Below are 19,911 nucleotides of genomic sequence, written 5' to 3'. Positions count from 1 at the left end.
CGTTCCCGTTCCCGCCGCTCTCTCTCCGTGCCCGTTCCGTTCCCGTTCCGTTCCCGTTCCGTTCCCGTTCCCGCCGCTCTCTCTCCGTGCCCGTTCCGTTCCCGTTCCCGCCGCTCTCTCTCCGTGCCCCGTTCCCGCCGCTCTCTCTCCGTGCCCGTTCCGTTCCCGTTCCCGCCGCTCTCTCTCCGTGCCCGTTCCGTTCCCGTTCCGTTCCCGTTCCCGCCGCTCTCTCTCCGTGCCCGTTCCGTTCCCGTTCCGTTCCCGTTCCGTTCCCGTTCCGTTCCCGTTCCCGCCGCTCTCTCCGGCCGTTTCGCGGCTCCGGGAGGTGACGGAGCTCGGGGCGGGGCCTCGCGCGCCCCGCCCGCCCCCGCCGATTGGCCGCTCCCGGGGCGGGGTTGGCGGGCCGCGCGCTGATTGGCGGCCGCGCCGGAAGGGCGGGGCCGGCGGGGCGGAGGCCGGGGCGCCATGGTGAGTGCGGGCCCAGCCCGGAGCGCGGCGCCGCCGCGGGGGAGGGAGGGGAGGGCCGGTCGGTCAGTCGGTCGGTCCCTGCTCGGTGGCACGGGGGGCTCGGGCGGAATCGCGGCCCGGAGCCCTCGCGAGGCTCCCTGACTGCCGCCTCTGCGGAGAGACTGGGCCCGGCCGCCTCCCGGGAGCGGCCCTTGGGATGTGGTGCGTGACCCGGCCCGGGGAGCTTCCTGCGGCACGGCCCGGCCGCCCGCGGTGCATCGTCCCGCCGCAGTCTCATCCACGCGGTGCCCCTGCCCCGGTTTTCCCGTCCCGGCAGCGCGGTCACGTAGGCAGGAGCAGGTGCCTTGAGCCGCTCCGGCTCGAGCTCAAGCTCTCTCCCGCTCTGTCTCTCCTTTGCAGGCCACAGCGACGGACCAGCTGGTTGGGTTTGGCTTGGTCGCCTTCAGCCTCGTCCTCTTTGTTTACTACACGCTCTGGATCATCGTACTGGTACGGGGTTCCTCTGGCCAATATAATCCCCGTCACTCCATACTCAGGTGTTTCCCCAGCCTTTGTTCAGGCCATGATGTGTCTGTGTGCCCGAAGGACTCTTGACTTCTGGGTTAAAAATTTCAGGGCAGATCTTCCTCTCTGTGCTGGCACTGTCCTTATCCCATCTGGGTGTTCCTGGCCTTGCCTGGGCAGGACCAAACATTGATCGTGGTGCCCACCTGCTGTTCCAAGATGGGCTGACCCAACCAGGGCTGGGTGAGCCATTGGGAAGAGCTGAAGCCTGGCCCTGATGGAGGTGTAGTCATCAATGTCCACATTTGCATCCCCCAGATTCCTGGTTCTGGTGGGAGATGACAGAGGGAAACACAGAAAGAGACAAATCTTAACAAATCTGCAAGGGAGAACAAGAGTTTAGGGAATGCAGGGCTCTGGGAAAGTGATTGTGAGGCTGCCCATTTCTGGGGACACATCAGCTGAGGTCATTAGTGATTTTCTCCCTGGAAAGAACCTTCTCCCCACGAGCTTTCCAGGTGTGAGAGGCCAGGTTCAGCCTTGGGATAATGTCTGAATTCCCACAGCTTCCCTTCCGACTCTAGGGGTTTGAATTCCCCTCTTGCATTTGCTCACTCTGCTGCCCCTTCCCAGTCTGTGCTCCCGGCATTCCCAGAGCTGCAGGAGCACTGGCTGCTGTTGGGAATCCTCCCAACAGTGCTCCCTAGTGTCCAGAGCCTTCCACTGGCCTCTGCAGAGGGATCTGCTGGGATAGCCACGGAGCAGGGCCGGCGTCAGCTGCTCCCTTCTGCAGGGCAGAGAGACAGAGGGATTTGCTGTGTTCTGCACCAGCAGCTCTGCCCACCCCGAACCCCCGGGGCTGTGGGACCCTGTGCCAGCCCCATGGCCACCCCTCACTGTCCCCTGAGCGCCAAACCCTTCACTGCCCACCCACTCCTGGTCTCTGTGGCCGAGCCACCTGCAGCTCTGGGCACCCTTTTTTAGCCATCTCACACCAGGTATTTCCGTGTTTCTCCCAAAACCTCGAGGCTGCACTCGAGGTGTTGTGCCCACCTGCTGACGCCCCTCTGTGTCCCTGCAGCCCTTCATCGACAGCGACCATGGGATCCACCAGTATTTCCTGCCTCGGGAATATGCAGTTATCATCCCTGTGGCAGCCGGGCTCCTGCTGCTGCTATTTATAGGTGAGAGTTATTTCTAATTAGAAACTTCTAAATTAGGAAGAAGGAAGAGGGTTGCTAGGGGTTTAGCTAATGTGTGACACTCGTTACACTCTCTGTGGTTCCTGTTGCAGCTTAGCCTGGCACAGGGACTTGGGGCTGTGTTTGTGTGTGATTTTTGGCTGTTTGAGCCTCTGGACAGCAGAATTTTCTTGCTCTCTCTGCTGAGATTCTGTTTCTCATTGCCAGGTGTTGTAGAAGTGCCTGGAATTAAAAGTTTCCTACCTGAATTGGTTCTCTGTCTCTTGGCAGGTGTTTTTATAATGTTTGTCATGTGGAAGAGCAGGAAACGTGCCAAGAAAACAGACTGAAGGCCCAGCTGAGGAGATGAGGATGTGCCCACGCTGCAGCATCATAGCCAGGAAAAGACTTTTCCTGCAGCTCCAGGCAGACATCTCCAAGGTGCCCAGCACTGAGCTGCTCCCACGTTCCCTCCTGCAGAGACTAAACCTGTAGTTTACAATTCACTGACCAAAGAAAAGCAGGATTCATCCAAGGCTCATCAAGTGAGGGACCAGAGCCCCTGCTGAGGGACCTGCTCCCCAGCTGGGGCTGCCCTGCCCACTCTGGGCACTCCTTCCCCTCAGCTCTGGCTCGGCCCAGTAGTTTGTTCCTTCTGGGAATTTTATTTAAAAGTTTACCTACAGTTTGTGGGTTTTTTTTTGATTCTAGTCTGAAAGGAGAGAAGTGAGTCTTTGGGCTTGCAAAGGACAGGTTTGCCTTCTCCATTTGCTTCTGGAAAGGCTAATCACAGTGCTGGGGGCTCTTGCCCTTCTGAAGAGGGACTCCCATGAGGCTGGGTATGCAGAGGGAGCAGGGACTCCCCTGTGCTGCCCCCTGTGTCCCACCCAGCTGAGGGGATGGTGAGAAGATGTCCTGGATCCCAGGGAAGTGTTGGGTGTGGTTCCCATCACAGCTCTCAGTCCTGGCTGGATTCCTGCCCTGGACAAGGCTCCATGTGCCAGCCAGGCTGGGGCTGAGCAGGCAGCTGTGGTGGCAGTGTCCTTCCCCCGGGGGGTTTCCTCTTCTGGCAGCAGCTGCTGCCCTGGCAGCTCCCCTGGACCACGGCAAACAGGATCACCCTCAATAAAGGTCTGTAAGGTCTCGCTCCCTGTCCTCTGCCCATGCCAAGGGGTGCCACAAGCCTGCCAGGGTGGGTTCAGCTGCACGGCCCTGGCAGTGCATGACATCCTGCTGAAAAGGTCCTGCTGGTGAGGTCAGGCAGGGAAGCGCCAGAGACAACCTGGCCAAACTTCGTGCTGGCTCTGCCATGCTTGGGGCTGCTGTAGCCTGCCTGGGGAGGGCAGATTTGGGGCACTCTAACCCTTCATGCATGTACTGTGAATTTCCTGCCAACAGCATGTCCCACAGTCTCCCATCCTGCCTAGGGGTGATGCTGGTGGCTTGAGGACACCCCGAGGGCCACAGCTGAGCCTGGCTGCAGGAGCCAGCAGAGGGTCCAGAGGTGAGGCTCTGGCTGGAGGTTTGTTTCCAGCTCTTGCAGAGGCTGCCAGGCCATGCTGAGCTGTCAAAGCCCCTGCTGCCCTGCCCTGCTGCTCACCTGCTGGCCGGGGCTCAGCCCACCCTAGAAGGGTGTTTTTGGGCTGGGGCAGAAGGAAGCAAGGGGTGGAAGAATTCAGTGGTGACTGAGCAGCTGCCGGTGTGACCGCCCCCTCCAGCCTTGCTTCCTATGCAGGAGCCCAGTGGTGTCCCTGTCATTTCCTCCCTCTGGTTTCAGGCCTGTTCAGGACAGTGTGGGGGATTGGTTTCAAGGTTACATCTCACATTTCTTTAGCTCCAGTGGGAGAAATCCAATGTCCCCCCGGGCCAGCGGGCAGCTCGCTCTGGGGACACTTCCCATGGGTGCTCTGTGGCTTGACCCTGGCAGGAGGGGCTGCAGGTGATGGGCGGCCCCCCGGGGCCATTGGATGGGGTCTGGGGTACCAGGGTGTCACCTGCCCTGCTCTCTCTCTCCTGAGCCATTCCGGATCCTCGTGGTGTCCCTGGGCTCATCGGGAGCTGGTGGTGCACGGAGGTGAGAGAGCACAGGGGACAGGGAGGCTGCCGGAGCCCCGAGCGGGAGGGGAGCCTGAGAGGGCAGGGCAAGAGGGGGAAGGAGCGTGGGGTCGCTACCGTGGCACGCGGTAGGGAGAGAGGCGGGCATCGGTGTCGGGACACACGAGGTGGGCGCCGGGGTCGGTCCCGGTGCGCCGGGCACGAGCCCACGGGCGCGGGCGGGCGCGTCCCCGGAGAAGCGGGGTCGCGGGGCGGGGCGGGGCGGCCGGGGGCGGTCCCGGTGCCGGTTCCGGCAGTGCCCGCTCGGCTCCGCCCCGCCGCGGCCCGCCAGCCCCACTCCGGGCGGGATGCAGGACCCGCCGGTGGCTCCCGGCTCGGTGAGTGGGAGAACCGGGGGCTCCGCGCGGGGGAGACACCCCGGCCCCGACCCCTGCCCGGCGGGGCGGCACCCGCGGAGGCACGGGGGGAACTGAACTGCACATGTGGGGGACCCCGGGGAAGGGGAATGAGAGTGCGTGGGGGGATCCCCGGTAATGGCCTCGGGGAAGTCCCGGCACGAGGCGTTGGGCGACCGGGGCGATCCCGCCGGGCGACCTCACCCCGGGTGCCGCCGCTGAGCCCGCTCCGATTGCAGGGTGCGAGCCCCCACCCTCCCGGTGACCCCCGGACCCCGCCCGGCGATTCGCCAGCCCCCCGAGGATGAAGACGCTGGTGAGTACCCGCTGGGGCAGGGGGCGAGGGGCCGGAGGGGGCTGAGCCCGGCTGCTGCCGGTGCCCGCGGGCGGCACGGAGCCCGTAGGGCGTGCGGGCATCGCCGCTGCAGGGAGTGAGCCGGGCCCGGCACCCCGCACCACTCCCCCCAACACACCTCAACACCCTCCGAGGGGCAACTCCCTCGTGGCCACGGGGCCACCGGCATCCGGCGCGGGGCCGGTGCGCGTGGACAGGCCCGCAGAACTCCCCCGCTCTGCTTCTAGGTCCGGCTCTTCCTAACGCTGGTGTGCGCGGCGGTGGCGGCGGTGCTGTACATCCTGCTGTGCTACCACGCCCGCGTGCAGCCCTGCTGCTCGGCCCCGGGGCTGCGGGACAGCCCCACCGCATCCAGCGTCCGCAGCTTCCAGGGCTACAGCCGCGTTCCCGACGGGAAGGTGCGTGGGGATGGGGCCGGTGGGGCCGGTGGGATGGCTCGGCCCACCTGTGCCTCAGTTTTCCTGTCCTTTGGGAAGGGCCGGCAGGGGCTGAGGTGTATCCAGCTGCTGCGGGAGGGAAGGAGGAGCTGACGGTGTGTCTCCCCACAGCCGCTGGAGCGAGCGCTGTGCCGCCGCTGCGCCATCGTCTCCAGCTCGGGGCAGATGCTGGGCTCACAGCTGGGACAGGCCATCGACGGGCAGGAGTGTGTCCTGCGCATGAACCATGCCCCCACCACCGGCTATGAGCAGGACGTGGGGGCACGCAGCACTATCCGGGTGGTCTCACACACCAGCGTTCCGCTGCTGCTGGGGAACCAGCCCTACTTCTTCCAGCAGTCCCAAGAGACCCTTTACTTCATCTGGGGGCCAGCAAAAAAGATGAGCAGGGAGAAGATGGGCTCAACCTACCAGGCACTGGTCAAGGTGACAGAGAAGTACCCCCAGCTGCAGATCTATACCCTGACCGAGGAGAAAATGACATACTGTGACGACGTCTTCCAGAACGAGACAGGGAAGAACAGGTACTGCTGGCTCCAGAGAAGACCCATCGGGTCCCCCTCACGTACCACCTGTCCCCTCAACGAGCACCCATAGTGTGGGTGGGCCAGCAGCACAGTGACACCCACTCCAGTGTGACCACGATGCTTTGCAGGATGAAATCTGGCTCCTTCCTGAGCACGGGCTGGTTCACCATGATCCTGGCCATGGAGCTGTGCGAGCAGATCTTTGTCTTTGGCATGGTCAGCGACAGCTACTGCAGGTGTGGGGGGGTGGCTGGGCAGGTGTGGGGTGGTCCGGTGTCCCCCCAGGTCTCACACTTCACCCCCTCCCCTCCTGCCAGGGAAAAGAACCACTCCAGCGTGCCGTACCACTACTTTGAGAAGGGCCGGCTGGACGAGTGCAAGATGTACCTGATGCACGAGCAAGCTCGCCGTGCCGGGCACCGCTTCATCACCGAGAAAGCCATCTTCTCCCGCTGGGCCAAGAGGAGGAACATTGTCTTCAACCACCCATCCTGGGCAGGCAGGTAGGGCGCCAGCCATGGGGTGAGGCGGCAGGAACCTCGGCGGCAGGGCAGCTTCCATCCTGCAGCAACATGTCTCAGCTCTGCCAGTGGCATGGTTGGACACCTTTTGCCAAGCCCTGGAGCAGGGAGTCTCCAACTCTGCAGCAGCAGTGTCTGTTTCCCCAGCTGGTGGATGGACTGGGAACCCCCTGTTGGTACATGGGGGGCATGAGCTGGACCCATGCAGTCCCAGCAGCTCCAAACGCCTGCCTGGATGGACCCAGGGAGACCTGGTTTTCTGCTCTCTCTACTAGGAGGAATATTTAATGCAGGATTAGACATGCTGCTGGACTCCAGCAGGACATGGGGCAGAAATGCTCAGCCCCGCCAGGGCCACAAACTGGTGCCTCTCACAGGGACAAAGCTCTACTGTGGTCCTTGCCCTACTTGTGCCCTCTGGACAGTGCTGGGTGTGGGGTGCAGGCAGCTGGATCCAGGCTCTGCCTTCTGCTGCTTGGTGCCTGCATCCCCTCAGCTGGGAAGCCCTGGGGCTATGAGTTGCCTTGTCACAAGTGTCCTTGGATTCAGACCAAAGCAAACGTGGCCATTAAAATTGTTTTTAATTCAGTGGTGCCCCTGGCTGTGCCCTTTGCTGTGCACCTTGCTGTCCCCCTTGCTGTGCCCCTTGTGGCTGCAGGACAGGACATGGTGTGAGGGAGGGGGGATACTCAACACCTCATCACAGGCTGCCAGGCTATAAATAAGAGGGGGAGGTGACAAGGGGGTAGAGATGAGCCTAAACATGGAAGAGGGTGCTGAAAGCAGTTGAGGTTATTTGGGAAGCAGCAGCTGCATCTATGCAGGATGGGTCTGAGGCGTGATCCTCAGTCCCACAGGGCTCAGTGCTGCTGGGCTGTCACAGGGCACTGGAGAGATGGGACATGCCATGGGCAAGTGTGTGGCCCTGAGCCCACAGCAGCCCTTTGAACATGTAAGCACATGCCACATGTTTGGGTGGGTCCAGTGCTGTCTGGGGGGCCAGGGATGAGAGGAGGAGCAGAGATGCTGGGCTGCAGTGAGGAACGAGTGGTCCAGGACCTGGGGGTGCTGCCAGGGCTGCTTCCTGCAGGGCAGTGCAGCAGAGGAGCCCATGGAGCTCTTTGCCTGCCGCCTCAGCTTCCACAGCCCTACGCAGGGCAAGGCATCACCGGCACAGCAGAGCCAGAATCGCTCTGGACAGGCGTCAGGGATGCAGGTCCCGGCCAGCGGTGGAGCTCTCCCCCTGCGCCACGAAACCCCCCAGAGCGGGGCCCTGAGCTGCCGGGCCAGCGCGGGGGAGACCTCGGCATCCCAGCAATGCGCTGCGCCCGGCAGCGGCTCAGGCGCGGCGTGCTGCTGCGGGCACGGCCGGGCAGCGCTGCCCCCCATCCCCGCTGCCCGCACCGGTGCCCACGGGGACCGGGAAATCAGTCCTGGTCTTTCCCGGCGGCTCTCTCGATCGGGGGAGGGCGGCACTAGGATCTAGCGGCTCTCCCGATCCGGGGAGGGCGGCACTAGGACCCGGCGGTGCTCGCCCATCCCGGGAGGGCGGCACTAGGACCCGGCCTGGGCGGGGGCAGCGGCGCGGTCGGTATCGGCAGCGGCATCAGTAACGGCAGCGATAGCGGCATCGGCAGCGGTATCAATATCGGCAGCGGTATCAATATCGGCAGCGGTGTCGGGGCGCACTGCGGGCCGGAGCGGTCGGTGGACCTCGCGCGTCCCCGCCGGGCCCGTTCAGCCGGTGCAGGGGCGGAACGCGCCGTGGCCGGGCGGGGAAGGGGCCCCTGCCCCCGGGGCCGGTGCACAGGGGATGGAGGGGTAGGAAGGGTCCGGCTCCCTCCCGTGTCGCCGCGGCCGCTGCCGGTGGTGGGGGGACGCTCCCCGGGGCGGGGGAGGACTCGCGCGTAGGAGTGGCGGGAGGTTCGCACCCCGGGCCGCGCCGGTTTTCCCTTCCCGGAGGGCGGGAGGGTTCGCATCCGGGGCTGGGAGATCCCCGGCGGAGGAGGGGGGCTGGGTCTGAAGCAGCCTTCTCCCGCAGAGCCGCAATGTGAGCCCCGGTCCCGGCCATGGCCGAGCCCGCTGCAGGGGCCAGGCAGCGCCCGCCGCCCGCGGGGCGCAGGAGGTGACGGACTCCTCATGAGAGCCCCCAGCAGGTGAGGCCGCGGGGTTCCACATGGCCCGAGAGCTATGGAGGGAGCGAAGTGGGGTCCGGGAGTGGGGGTCCCACAGCCGTCCCCAGCCTTTGCACGACGAAGCCCCTCAGCATCACCACGCGGGCCATGGCCTGGGCTCCCCGGGCAGGCTGGTACCTTCTGGCACCACCGCCGGCCCTGAGAGCGTTTCGAGGTGTCAGCTCCCCCCAGGGGTTGATCTCAAGCTGTTGCATAATTTTCCTTGTGACAATTAGTAAAGAGGCCTCAGTGGTTTCTAATTTCCATTTGCTTGGAGCGCTCCAGGAATGGCTGGGGCTCACTAACCAGGGCTCCCAAGACTAAACTGGGTCAGTCCACTTTGAGTGGAAGTTAGAGTGGGTTCCGGGGCTGGAGAGGTCCCTGCAGGTCTGCTGGATGCAATCCCATGCATGCACTGAGTGGGGTAGGTCTCACTTCCTTCCATTCCCTCCTGATCCAAGGCTCCTGTGGCGGTGGTTTTAATGGAATTTCACTGCACGAGCAGCAGGTTGACCCTCCCTAAACCTGCGGTTTGAGTGGTTTCATCCCCACGAGGGGAGGATAATCCTCCCTGGACCCAGCTTAACGTGGGGATTCCCCAGGCATAAGTTGCGGCTGGGTTTGGCTTTTCCACACCCCGGAGTCTGCCCAACCTCTGTCAACAGCATTTCTTTTCCCCTCATAAATTCTGGGGGATTGTTCTCCTCTTCAGAGGGGGACCTGGAGACTCGTCCTGTGTACACCTGATCCTGTACCCCCAGCAGCCTGGGGACGATGGGCCAGGCTGGGGGTGACCACATGCCTTGCAGGTGCTCGCGGGACGCCGGCGATCGCTGTGCGCTGAGGCTGGCACGGAGACATGAGTGGCAGCACGGTGAGTGCCAGAAAAACACCTCGGGGACCTCCTGGGGACAGCAGGCATCCTGCTGGAGATGCCTTGGGAGTGGGGTGGATGCTGGGGGGCAGCGGCTGATGCTCTCCCCCGCCCGCAGAGCCAGCGCGCCGCCGCCCTGGGGGTCCTCTTTGCCCTGATCATGTTGCTGATCATCTACAGCTCCGGCAACGGGAGCGAGGTCTTCCCCTACAGCCGCCTGCGGGGCAGAGCCCGCCGGCCCCCCGACCTCAAGAAGTGGGGGGTGAAAAGCGGGTACCTGCCTGTCTGCGGGAACAAGGTACGGGCTGGGCAGCGGGGCCGGGCCTGGGCGGTGACACAGGGTCTGTCCCTCTGCTGGCATCCAGCCAAACTGTCCCCTCCCGAGGACAGTGGCTCCGCAGGGAACGGTACCCTGTCCACGGTGACACCAAAAGTCACCTGCTGACGGCACTTGTCATCACCAGACCCTGACTGCCCGCTGCCACCAATGCGTCATTGTCACCAGCTCCAGCCACCTCCTGGGCACCCACCTGGGCACGGTCATCGACGGGGCTGAGTGCACCATCCGCATGAACGATGCTCCCACCACAGGCTACAATGCTGATGTGGGCAACAAGACCAGCTTCCGTGTGGTGGCCCACTCCAGCCTCTACCGTGTCCTCAAGCGGCCCCAAGAGTTCGTCAACAAGACCCCAGAGACCATCTTCATCTTCTGGGGGCCGCCCACCAAGATGCAGAAGAGCCTCCTGAAGATCATCCAGCGCGTCTGCGCCTCGTTCCCCAACATGACAGCCTACGTCGTCTCCCCCGGCCGCATGAAGCAGTTTGATGACCTGTTTCGGGGGGAGACAGGGAAGGACAGGTACCTCAGAGCCACCTCTTTTGCTGTGTTCCCCTTTCTCCAGGTTCCCAAGACAGAGCTGACTCTTGGAGCTGCTTCATGAGCTGCAGCATTGAGCTGGGGGTCCCTGGGGCACACTGGGGACACTAAGGGGGACTCCATTATCCACATCACCTCACCCCTGTCATCCTTCCTGTTGTTTTTCCTCCCCAGGGAGAAGTCTCGCTCGTGGCTCAGCACCGGCTGGTTCACCATGGTGATCGCGGTGGAGCTGTGCGACGCCATCCACGTCTATGGCATGGTGCCACCCAGCTACTGCGGGTGAGGAGACCCCCAGGCCCCCACCCCAGCGCCCTGACCCCACCACGGGGCTCACCCAATGTTTCTTTCCCCACTGCAGCCGCCACCCCCCACCCCGCCGCCTGCCCTACCACTACTACGAGCCGAAGGGCCCCGACGAGTGCACAACCTACATCCACAACGAGCGGAGCCGCAGGGGCAACCACCACCGCTTCATCACTGAGAAGAGGGTCTTTGCCAGCTGGGCCGGCCTCTACAACATCACCTTCTCCCACCCCACCTGGACCTAGGGGCTGCCCCATGCCTGCTGGGCAGACCCCTGCAGCTGGGATGGATGGGAGTGGTGGGATCCTGGCATCAGACGCCACCAGCTGCCTCCCACAGGACCACTGCTGTTGTGTGTGGTGGCTCCTTGCACCTGGGATGTGTTGGGTTTTTGAGCTGTTTTTTGGGGGCCAGGTGGTGAATGTAAGATATGGGGTGTGCCCCCTCCATGTGCAGGATATTTGGCCATGATATCCTGCCCCATCCTGGTCCATGCACCTTGCAGCCCCTGTGAGGCTGTAAGGGGGTTCCAGGACTCCTCGGCTCAGTTTTGGTTTGCACCACTTCTGGGGTCTTTCCCCCAACGGTCTGGGTGAGGAGACCCCCTCTTGGAGCTCAGCCCCCCCACCATCCCCAGCCCCACATCCCAGTCCTCAGTCATGCTTCCCACAGCAGAACCCCACAGTTTTTGGTGGGACCCCATGGGGGTGACATTACCACCCTCCCTGTCCCAGCACCCCAAAAACACCAGCCCCTCCCAGCACCACTGCCCCCACACTGCCAAAACCTTTTCTAACTGAAAGATGGGATTTTTGGGAGCTTTTTGGGGGTTTTGGCCTTTTTTTTTTCTCCCTGCTTCTAATCCTGGGGTTTCTACTTGGGTTTCCTGGACAAAGGAGTGGGTAGGGGCTGCTCATTAGTGGAAACAAAGGACCAGTAGCTGCTTATAAACAATTTAGAAGTGGGCAGGCAGTGGGGGGCAGTGGTGCCTCTTGGCATCCAGAGGCTGGGACAGGACTTTGTTACTAATTTTTCAGCAGCAGAGAAGTTGATCTGGGGAAAGCACCTAAATAGGGCGTGTTTGGGTGCTGAGTCTTGGCAGGAATCCATTCCTCAGTTTCCCTCTGGCTGTGGCTGGGGTTTTGGGGGGCTTGGTGCTGGGGGAAGCAGTGGGGCATCCATGTTTTGTAATTGTTTGTACAGGAATAAATATTGCTGCAGTCTGTTACCTTGAGCCCTGGCTCTGGACGGGTTTTTGGGGAGGATGGCAGTGGCAATACTGTCCCTGGACACACAGGAGGGTGCAGCAAGGTGACCAGCATGTCCAGGTGGGATCCATGTCCAGTCCCTGACTGACTCCAGCTCTGACAGTGACAGTCAGAGCTTGTGTCCCCCCCAGCCAGGTGCCCTGGGGGTCACAGGGTCTTGGGACAGGGTCTCTGCAGCCACAGAGGAGGAGGAAGGGCAGGTAAGTGCGAGGACTGGGAGATCACCGTTGCCTGTCTCAAAGTCTGGTGCCACAGAAGGACTTTGCCATGAGATGGGCACAGAAGGGAGCAGCACGTTGGCACTGGCTCTGGGCCTGGCACATCCTGGGTAACACATCCAGACAAGCTGTGGAGGGGCAGCTGCTCATACACATAGCACTGGTCAAACAGATCACCCCAACTTATGGGATAGACAGCCTCTGCAACCACAGAAGCCCCTCTTCCCCCTGCTGAATTCGTAAGAGGAATTTGAGATAAGAGAAAGGTGGTACTATTGTCAGAGCATTATCTCAGACTAGGGGTGGTGAACAAAACTGGGGGAGAAGAATGTGTCACTGATAACGACACGAAGAATCCACAAGGAAAGCCAGCCAGGTAAGTGGTGGATGGGATCAGCTCCAGCTGGGTAGAAGGTAATTCTGGCAGGGGGAGATCGAAACCACAGACTCACGGGAAGAGAGACAGCATGGGATTAATTAGCATTAGAAGAGAGGGAATCCTCTAACCAATGGAATAAAGGAACTGTGTAGCCAATGAGCATTAATGCCTTCATTTGCAAAAATGTATAAATAGTGAGAAGTTTTCAACAACCTTGGGACCCCCTCACCACGAAGACCAGGGTGAAGAAGGACCAGCGGGATGCTGAGGGATCCACGGGTGGTGACAATCTTCTGTTTGACCGATCTCTCTCCCCCACACGCACAATCCCTCTTTTCTATTTCTTTCTCTACCTCACATTTTATTGTTAAATAAAATCTATACTATTGGCTTTGGAATTCGGCATCTCTCACTGAGCAGATGTTAACAAGGACACAACACTCCCGGGGTTTTACACCCCTGGAGCTGAGGGAGAGGGGGGTGTAAGCTGGGGGTGGGGGCATGGGGACGGGATGGGGACATAAGGACATTAGGGACAAGGATTGTGACAGTAGGGATAGGAATGGGGACATGAGGATTGGAGGGGGACATTAGGGATGGACATAGGGATGGGATAGGGGCATGAAGATATTAGGGACAAGGACCGGGACAGTAAGGACAGGAATGGGGACATTAGGGACAGGGATGGGCACTAGGGATAGGGATGGGGACATGAGAACGGAAAGGGGGCAGAAAAGGGGAGGCGACATGTGGACAGTGACGCGAAAAGCATTCCCCTCCGAGGAGCTGGGGGCGGAGGCGCGGAGACCCCAGACCCGGCAGGGTGGGGGCTCCCCTCGCAGGCGGACCCGCACCCCCGAGCCGGGCAGGGCTGAACCGCGTCCTCCCCGCCCCTGCCCGTGCGGGCGGGCGCAGGGCCCGCCGTGCCACCGCCGTACCACCGCCGTGCCACCGCCGTGCCGCCGCCGTACCACCGCCGTACCACCGCCGTACCACCGCCGTGCCGCCGCCGTACCACCGCCGTGCCGCCGCCGTGCCACGGCCGTGCCACCGCCGTACCACCGCCGTGCCACCGCCTCGTCCCCGCTCGTCCCTCCCTGTCCCCCCGCGCCGCTCGCTCGCGCCGCCGGTGCCGCGCGCTCCCGGCGTGCCCCGCGCGCCGCCGTGGTCTATAAATAGCGGTACCGGCGGGCCCGGGCGGCGGCGGGGCCGGGCCAGTGCGGGACCCGGGGAGCAGGTCAGTGCGGGACCCGGGGAGCAGGTCAGTGCGGGACCCGGGGAGCAGGTCAGTGCGGGACACGGGGCCAGGTCAGTGCGGGACCCGCGGGCCCGGGGCAGCGCAGCAGCGCGGGGGGCTTTGCTTGGCGCCTGCGAGGGGTGGCGGGGGCACTGCAGCGGTGCTGGAGCAGCCCGGCCCGGGGGCTCGGGTCCCAGGGAGGGGCTGGCGGCTGCCGATGGAATGGGAGGGGTGGGTTGGAGCTGGCGGTGGGCTGAGATCGCTGGGGGCAGCCCGGGGGGCAGCCCGCAAGAGCCTTGGCTGGGGAGTCACAAGGCCACCCTGCAGCGCCTCCCCAGCCCCGACCCGAGCGGGTCAGCGCACCCCCATCGCCTCTGGGCCGGTCACCTGCACGTCCCCCTCACCTGCCCCCGTGGCAGCGGCACCGCACTGGGTCAGGCACGCAGCTGGCGCTGAGGGCCGGTGCTGCCCGCAGCCCCCTGTCACCCCACCAAGACTGGCGCCGGCTGTCCTAGGTGTCAGCACCCCCACAGTTAGGGACCCGGGGGTCCTGCGTTCCCCAAACCCCGTGGGGGACATCTCAGGACTTTGTCCCCGCAGCGCTGGTGGGATGTGACCCGGTGCCGGTTTCAGTCCGGCCATTCTTAGTCCCTGCCCTTTCGAGGCTGTAACACGACCTGTCAGTGGCTACGGGCTCCTCTGGCCACGGGATGCCCCCTCCCTGCACCCCGTCCAGCCGGTTTGGGGTGACGCACCGTGGCCAAGCAGGTCAGCTGCTGCGGGGCTGGGTGTGGGCAGGTGGGGTGGCCAAACACGCCCTGGAGGTCCTGGGGGTGCAATGGGGTGCTGCAACCCCCTCCTTAGGACACCCCCCTAAAACCAGCCCGTGGGGAGCTGGGGGTGCAGCCTCCATCACTTGGTGTTGTGGTGGCACCGGGCATCCCAAGCGGGTTTCCTGCTGTCAGGCAGCACCCCAGGCACTGGGATGTGGGCAGGGCAGGGGAGGAAGCCGGCAACGTCACCACGCGTCACCCGGCATGGGGATGCCCTTACCGCAGCCGGATGCGGAGGGTGACTGCTGGGAACCAGGTGAGTGATGGCCGCAGAAGCAGAGATCTCTCAGCTCCCTGTTCCAGGGCCGAGCCAGGAGTTGTGTCTTCTGTCCCATCCCCCCAGCCTGGCCTTGGAGCTGGGCACCATCATGGCCAAAAAGGGAGACCCTTTTTCTTCCCAGACTCTTGGTGACCTGATGTGCTGAGTTGTTTATCCTGCTCTTTCCTGGCAGCCTTAAGTGCTTCTGTGCCTGGACCACGGCAGCATGTCGGCAGGTGAGTGATCCATCTCCCTGCATGCATTCCAACTGCATCCATCCCCTCTGCGTCCCCTGCATCCACTCTCCCTGCATCTCCCTGTCTCCCTTGTATCCTTTTCCTTGGTTGCCCCCTGCATCAATCCCCCCTGGAATTAACCCCCTTTGTCCCCCCTGCATCCATCCCCTCTGCATGCCCCTGTCCCCCTTTTATCCAACCCCTTTGGTCCCCCCTGCATCCATCCCCTTGGCCCCCCTGCATCCACCCCCTCTGCATTCCCCTTCCCTCCCTGCCTCTGTCCCCTCTGTTCCCCCTGCATTTGTCCCTGTTACGTGCAGCCCTTGGTCCTCTTTGCATTCCCCCCCTCCACGTGCCCCTGTGTCCTTGCCTCCCTCCCTTCTGTCCATCCCCCATGTCCCTCCAGCCCCCCCACATGCCCCACATCCCATTGGTCCCTGCCAGACACTTGGCTCTGTCCCCAGCTCTGGGGAGTGCTGGGTGCCAAGGAGTTGAAATTTCATCCAGCCGTAATCAGGAGATAGGAAAGTGGCCCCAGAGCAGCTCAACTTTATTTTTAGCTCTGCTTCCCCCTTCGGTATCACCCCCTGGCACCACCCCACACCACGGCTGGTGCACAGATCCCACAGGTGGTGAGAACCCTGTGCCAGCGTGCTGGGCAGGGGACGGGGCGCTCAGTGCCACTTGCACGTCGGCCACCAGTCCAGGGACCGATGCTGGGGTCCAGGGACTGCCGGGGTTGTGCCAGGTGCTCGAGGTGGCCGTGCCAAGCTGAGCCTGCCACGGCCCCACTTAGCCCAGCGGGGTGAGAAGCCAGCCACAGGGATGGATGAGGCCAGTCCCTGCCTGCAGTGGAGCCATGGACAATGACCACCTCTGGGACACCATGTGGCACTGGAATTCCAGCCCCATGGCCAAGGTGCCATGGGGTCTTTGTGTCAGACGTGGCCAGACATCCCAGCCTGCCCAGGTGACCAGGACACACGTCTGCTTCCCTCTCCATCTTCCCCCCAGGACTCTCCTGGATCGGTCCCCTCTATCCCCAGGGATGCCTGCCCTGGATTTGGCACCCCCTGGGGACACCTCACTCCCTGATGGACCTTTTGGCTTTTGATAATTTTTTCCTTTCTTTTTTTCAGAAAAGCTCAAGCAGCACAAAATCATCTTTGTGGTGGGTAAGTCTGTGTCGGGCTCCTGTCACTGGTGGGGCCCAGGCCTTTTCTCTGTACCTCTAGGCTGGGGAAACAGGGCTGGAGGCTGACTGGGCTATTCCCAGGCACTGTGGGATGGCTGTGGCTCCAGCTTGGCTCCTCGAGTCCACATGGGGTATGCTGGGACCAGGAGGGCACCTCTGGCCAGGCATGGGGTGGCAGCATCTGGGGAGATGTGACAGTAAACCACTGGGGGTTGATGTGAGAACAAACCCCTGGGAGGTAATGTGACAAACCCCTGGGTGGTGATGCCCTGGGTGCCATCAGGGTGTGGCGCCCATATGCCAATTCCCAGCAGCCCATGCCACCCCCAAGCATTTGGGCAACCTCAAGAGGAGCTCTGTCCATCCGCTTGGTGCTGGGCTTGGGGACACCAACTGACATGTCACTGAGCTCTGAGGACTCGTGAGTCTGCGCTGCTGCTCCCGTGTACCCCTCCCTCTCCTTACCCATGGCTCAGGACGCACACGTGCCTTGCAGGTGGCCCCGGCTCGGGGAAAGGGACACAGTGTGAGAAGATCGTGCAGAAGTATGGCTACACCCACCTGTCCACGGGGGACCTGCTGCGGGCAGAGGTCAGCTCGGGCTCGGAGCGGGGCAAGAAGCTGCAGGCCATCATGGAGAAGGGAGAGCTGGTGCCCCTGGTAAGTCCCTACCAGCCGCCAGCTGCCACGTGGTGGGGTGTGCGGGGGTGTCAGTGGGGCCACCACAGAAACGGCTGGCACATGGCCCAGGCATCTCTGGCCCTGCCATCCCAGGGCCGGGTTTGCAGCAGGGACTGGGGGTGCTGTGTGGGAGTCCTGTTGTCCCACATCAGCCGTAGCAGCTCTGTCCTCCCCGCTCCAGGACACGGTGCTGGACATGCTGCGGGACGCCATGGTGGCCAAAGCAGACGTGTCCAAGGGCTTCCTGATCGACGGATACCCCCGCGAGGTGAAGCAGGGAGAGGAGTTTGAAAAGAAGGTGAGGACTGGTGCAGTGCTGTGCTATGCTGGGCCATGCCACACACCAGCTTAGCACAGGGACTCGATCCAGCAGCAGCCTGGGCTTCCCATCCCAGCAGAGATCACATCCCAGAAGGGTCTGAACTGGGCAGCAGATCCCCCTGCCTCGGGGACAGCCTGTGCCCAGAGCACAGTGGGAGGGACCAGGGTGTCCTCAGGCTGACAGAGCATGACAACAGTGCTGACATGATGGTGATGGCAGAGAGCCAGGGCTTGGCTGCAGTGTCCCTTTGCCTTCCTCTGCGTGGCCCTAGAGGCCACTGGAGCAGTGTCCTGGTGCCTCCCAGACCAAAGCGGTGGGAGGCAGGAGATGGTGTGGGGACATCTCTGTGTCCTGCTGGCCCCCAGACCCCTGTGGAGGGATGAAGAGGGTGGCGTGGGGACATCTGTGACTCTCATGCTGGCCACCACCACCCCCCCAAACCAAACCAACCCACGCCAGCTCAGTGTGCTGACAGCCATGTCCCCTCTGCCCACAGATCGCGCCCCCCACGCTGCTGCTCTACGTGGATGCGGGGAAGGACACAATGGTGAAACGCCTGCTGAAGCGAGGAGAGACCAGCGGGAGGGTGGATGACAATGAGGAGACCATCAAGAAGCGTTTGGAGACCTACTACAAGGCCACTGAGCCTGTCATTGCCTTCTACAAGAGCAGAGGCATCGTCCGCCAGGTAAGCGGGAGTGCGGCTGATGCCAGCACTCTCCAGCCCCACAGCTTGGGGCTTGTGTCCCAGGGGAGGGGAAGTGATGGATGGGGATGATGAGGGAAGCAGGAAAACTCAATCCTGCCTAGTTTGGGGTGGGTCTGACCCCTCTCATTCCCAACACGACCCCCTCCAAGGATAGCCTGCACCTCTTTGCCCGAAATGAGCTCTGGTCTCTTCACCCATGGCCAAAATGCGTCCTTGGGAGAGTTCCAGTTGCTCTCGGATGAGAGCCCTCGGGCAAGTCCCCCAGTTAAACCCCTCTGTACCCAGCTCAACGCCGAGGGCTCTGTGGAGGAGGTTTTCCAGCAGGTCTGCACCCACCTTGACTGCCTGTAACCGAATCCCCGGCCCCAGTTCCCCCCAGTGCACTCCAGCAGAGACAGCGGAAGCGGCTTTATCCTGTTTTCGTGGACGGAGCCGTGCGGAGGAAATTTCAAGGACATTGTGTTTGGCTCTTTCCCGTCTCTCCCCAGTAAAGTTCACTTTAATGAATCCAGACTTTATCTTTTTCTTCTGTCGCAGGAAATGAGTTTTTCTTTCCAACGTTTTGGTTTTTTTTTTTTTTTTCTCCCTCTCCGTCCTCCCCCCAGCCCCTCTGGAGCTGATTAAGGGCAGGAAGTGGGTGTTTATCCCGCCGGGGCAGCGGGATGCTGCGCTCCGAGGAAGGGAGGGAGCATCCCGGCCGCTCGCCCCGGCTTCCCAATCCGTGGCCTGGAGGGAGCCTGCGCCTGCATCCTCCAGCCACTCCCGGCCGCCCTCCTTCTGTCCCGACTGCTGAACCCCCTCGTGCTCTGGGTGTGTCTCCGGACGCACAGGCAGCATCTGAGTCGTGTCCTGCACATGCGTCTCAGCTCTCCCACTGGCTGCCAGGGGCCGGAGGCGACCGGATTTGGGATGGGGATTTCCACCACTTTCATGCCTTGGCATTTCCTGGTTTCTGTTGGCTGTCAGGGTTTTTTGGGGTACGCGGTGGCTGCACTGTGATGGTTTGTGGTGGCACAGTGCCCTGGAGTGGGGTGTTCCCTGTCCTGCTCTGCCTGGACACTCACTGTCTGGACACTCACTGCTCAGCCCCGACCCCAGGGGATAAGGAATATGCTGGGGACATACAGATGAGCCCAGCCACCAGGCTGGGTGTCCTCCCGGCTGGTGGGTGGCCTCATGGTGGTGAGTCACAGGACCCCAACAGGCAGTTGGGGGTGCTGTGTGGGGGACAGGGGATGTAGGGGCTCCCCAGCACCCACAGAATCACACAGGCACAACACCATAGCAGAGGGGCTGCGGTGGAGCTTGGGGGTGGGTTTTACCCAGCCACAGTGAGGGCCAGAGGTAGCGCAGCTGCAACCCCAACAGGGCCCCCCACCACTTACTTTTGGGCTGCTGGGAGCTGGGCACAGAGCCAGGGAGCTGGGAGGGCAGGAGGGGCGGCAGCGCTGGGGTCAGCCAAGGCCACGAGGCCAAGGAGTCAGAGTGGAGAAAGGAAGCCAGCAGGGAAAAAACAAAACTCCCCAAGACGAAAACCCAAACTCACCAGTCAGCCCGACGTCAGCCCCGTGCTCCGGGGCCACGAGCCACTGGCAGAGCCTGGGGCACTGCGGGGAGGCAGGCGGGCAGGAAGGATGCAGCCATCCGGCCGGGGCTGGCACACTGCCAGGACAACGATCCAGGGCTGGGGCCGGCGAGTGCTTGCCTCGTGCTGCTGGAGAAAGAGGGCAGAGGGGTCGTGTGGTTTAGGACACCACAGCCTAAAACTGGGGAGTGGGGAGACACATCTCTCTTGTGCCTCCAGCCCTCTGTAGGTGTGCTGTGAGTGTGCCTCAGTTTCTTCAGGTGGTTACCTGGGCAGGGAGTGGGACAGGGACCCTGCCCTGCTCCCCAGTAT

At 62.6% G+C, this 19,911-nt stretch overlaps 4 protein-coding genes across 14 annotated transcripts; all 4 read left to right on the top strand.

The window, feature by feature from the left end:
* Positions 1–400: 400 nt before the first annotated feature.
* On the top strand, positions 401–2,838 carry DPM2 (dolichyl-phosphate mannosyltransferase subunit 2, regulatory). The gene is made up of 4 exons (XM_053962193.1): positions 401–468; positions 868–957; positions 2,054–2,156; positions 2,445–2,838. The coding sequence occupies exons 1-4, from the start codon at positions 466–468 to the stop codon at positions 2,501–2,503; spliced, it is 255 nt and encodes an 84-aa protein (XP_053818168.1). The 5' UTR covers positions 401–465; the 3' UTR covers positions 2,504–2,838.
* An 86-nt stretch (positions 2,839–2,924) lies between these two features.
* On the top strand, positions 2,925–7,031 carry ST6GALNAC4 (ST6 N-acetylgalactosaminide alpha-2,6-sialyltransferase 4). Of its 3 annotated transcripts, none has more exons than XM_053962188.1 (7): positions 2,925–4,227; positions 4,843–4,919; positions 5,186–5,356; positions 5,507–5,919; positions 6,051–6,158; positions 6,240–6,425; positions 6,591–7,031. In XM_053962188.1, exons 2-7 carry the CDS (start codon positions 4,908–4,910, stop codon positions 6,634–6,636), a joined length of 936 nt encoding a protein of 311 aa, XP_053818163.1. In that variant the 5' UTR covers positions 2,925–4,227; positions 4,843–4,907; the 3' UTR covers positions 6,637–7,031. The 3 variants fall into 3 exon arrangements, with proteins under 3 accessions (XP_053818163.1, XP_053818161.1, XP_053818162.1); XM_053962186.1 differs by having other exon boundaries at positions 6,030–6,158; XM_053962187.1 differs by lacking the exon at positions 2,925–4,227 and adding an exon at positions 4,521–4,585 and having other exon boundaries at positions 6,030–6,158.
* Positions 7,032–7,990: 959 nt separating this feature from the next.
* On the top strand, positions 7,991–11,910 carry ST6GALNAC6 (ST6 N-acetylgalactosaminide alpha-2,6-sialyltransferase 6). Of its 4 annotated transcripts, none has more exons than XM_053962189.1 (7): positions 7,991–8,082; positions 8,485–8,599; positions 9,427–9,491; positions 9,610–9,789; positions 9,956–10,353; positions 10,546–10,653; positions 10,733–11,910. In XM_053962189.1, the coding sequence occupies exons 3-7, from the start codon at positions 9,477–9,479 to the stop codon at positions 10,920–10,922; spliced, it is 891 nt and encodes a 296-aa protein (XP_053818164.1). In that variant the 5' UTR covers positions 7,991–8,082; positions 8,485–8,599; positions 9,427–9,476; the 3' UTR covers positions 10,923–11,910. The 4 variants fall into 4 exon arrangements, with proteins under 4 accessions (XP_053818164.1, XP_053818165.1, XP_053818166.1 ...); XM_053962190.1 differs by having other exon boundaries at positions 7,997–8,100; XM_053962191.1 differs by having other exon boundaries at positions 8,044–8,118.
* Positions 11,911–13,666: 1,756 nt separating this feature from the next.
* AK1 (adenylate kinase 1) lies at positions 13,667–18,521 on the top strand. Of its 6 annotated transcripts, none has more exons than XM_053962444.1 (7): positions 13,667–13,803; positions 15,065–15,107; positions 16,247–16,282; positions 16,799–16,962; positions 17,165–17,281; positions 17,802–17,993; positions 18,300–18,521. In XM_053962444.1, the coding sequence occupies exons 2-7, from the start codon at positions 15,098–15,100 to the stop codon at positions 18,363–18,365; spliced, it is 585 nt and encodes a 194-aa protein (XP_053818419.1). In that variant the 5' UTR covers positions 13,667–13,803; positions 15,065–15,097; the 3' UTR covers positions 18,366–18,521. The 6 variants fall into 6 exon arrangements, with proteins under 6 accessions (XP_053818419.1, XP_053818416.1, XP_053818417.1 ...); XM_053962441.1 differs by having other exon boundaries at positions 13,668–13,779; XM_053962442.1 differs by having other exon boundaries at positions 13,780–13,827.
* Positions 18,522–19,911: the final 1,390 nt, after the last annotated feature.

Source organism: Vidua chalybeata, chromosome 21 (genome assembly GCF_026979565.1).
Source record: "Vidua chalybeata isolate OUT-0048 chromosome 21, bVidCha1 merged haplotype, whole genome shotgun sequence".
Taxonomy (NCBI): Eukaryota; Metazoa; Chordata; class Aves; order Passeriformes; family Viduidae; genus Vidua; species Vidua chalybeata.
The sequence above is the reverse complement of the archived record's forward strand: the minus strand, read 5'-3'. Positions and strand labels throughout refer to the sequence as shown.

Coding starts and splice junctions, on each gene's coding strand:
- DPM2 (XM_053962193.1), top strand. Junction 958..2,053: donor CGCTCTGGATCATCGTACTG/GTACGGGGTTCC, acceptor GTGTCCCTGCAG/CCCTTCATCGACAGCGACCA. Junction 2,157..2,444: donor CCTGCTGCTGCTATTTATAG/GTGAGAGTTATT, acceptor GTCTCTTGGCAG/GTGTTTTTATAATGTTTGTC.
- ST6GALNAC6 (XM_053962189.1), top strand. Junction 10,354..10,545: donor GGGGAGACAGGGAAGGACAG/GTACCTCAGAGC, acceptor TTTCCTCCCCAG/GGAGAAGTCTCGCTCGTGGC. Junction 10,654..10,732: donor GTGCCACCCAGCTACTGCGG/GTGAGGAGACCC, acceptor TCCCCACTGCAG/CCGCCACCCCCCACCCCGCC.
- AK1 (XM_053962440.1), top strand. CDS start 16,032: ATGGGGTCTTTGTGTCAGACGTGGCCAGACATCCCAGCCTGCCCAG. Junction 17,282..17,801: donor GAGAGGAGTTTGAAAAGAAG/GTGAGGACTGGT, acceptor CTCTGCCCACAG/ATCGCGCCCCCCACGCTGCT. Junction 17,994..18,299: donor GCAGAGGCATCGTCCGCCAG/GTAAGCGGGAGT, acceptor CTCTGTACCCAG/CTCAACGCCGAGGGCTCTGT.
- ST6GALNAC4 (XM_053962186.1), top strand. Junction 6,159..6,239: donor GTCAGCGACAGCTACTGCAG/GTGTGGGGGGGT, acceptor CCCTCCTGCCAG/GGAAAAGAACCACTCCAGCG. Junction 6,426..6,590: donor CACCCATCCTGGGCAGGCAG/GTAGGGCGCCAG, acceptor CTGTTTCCCCAG/CTGGTGGATGGACTGGGAAC.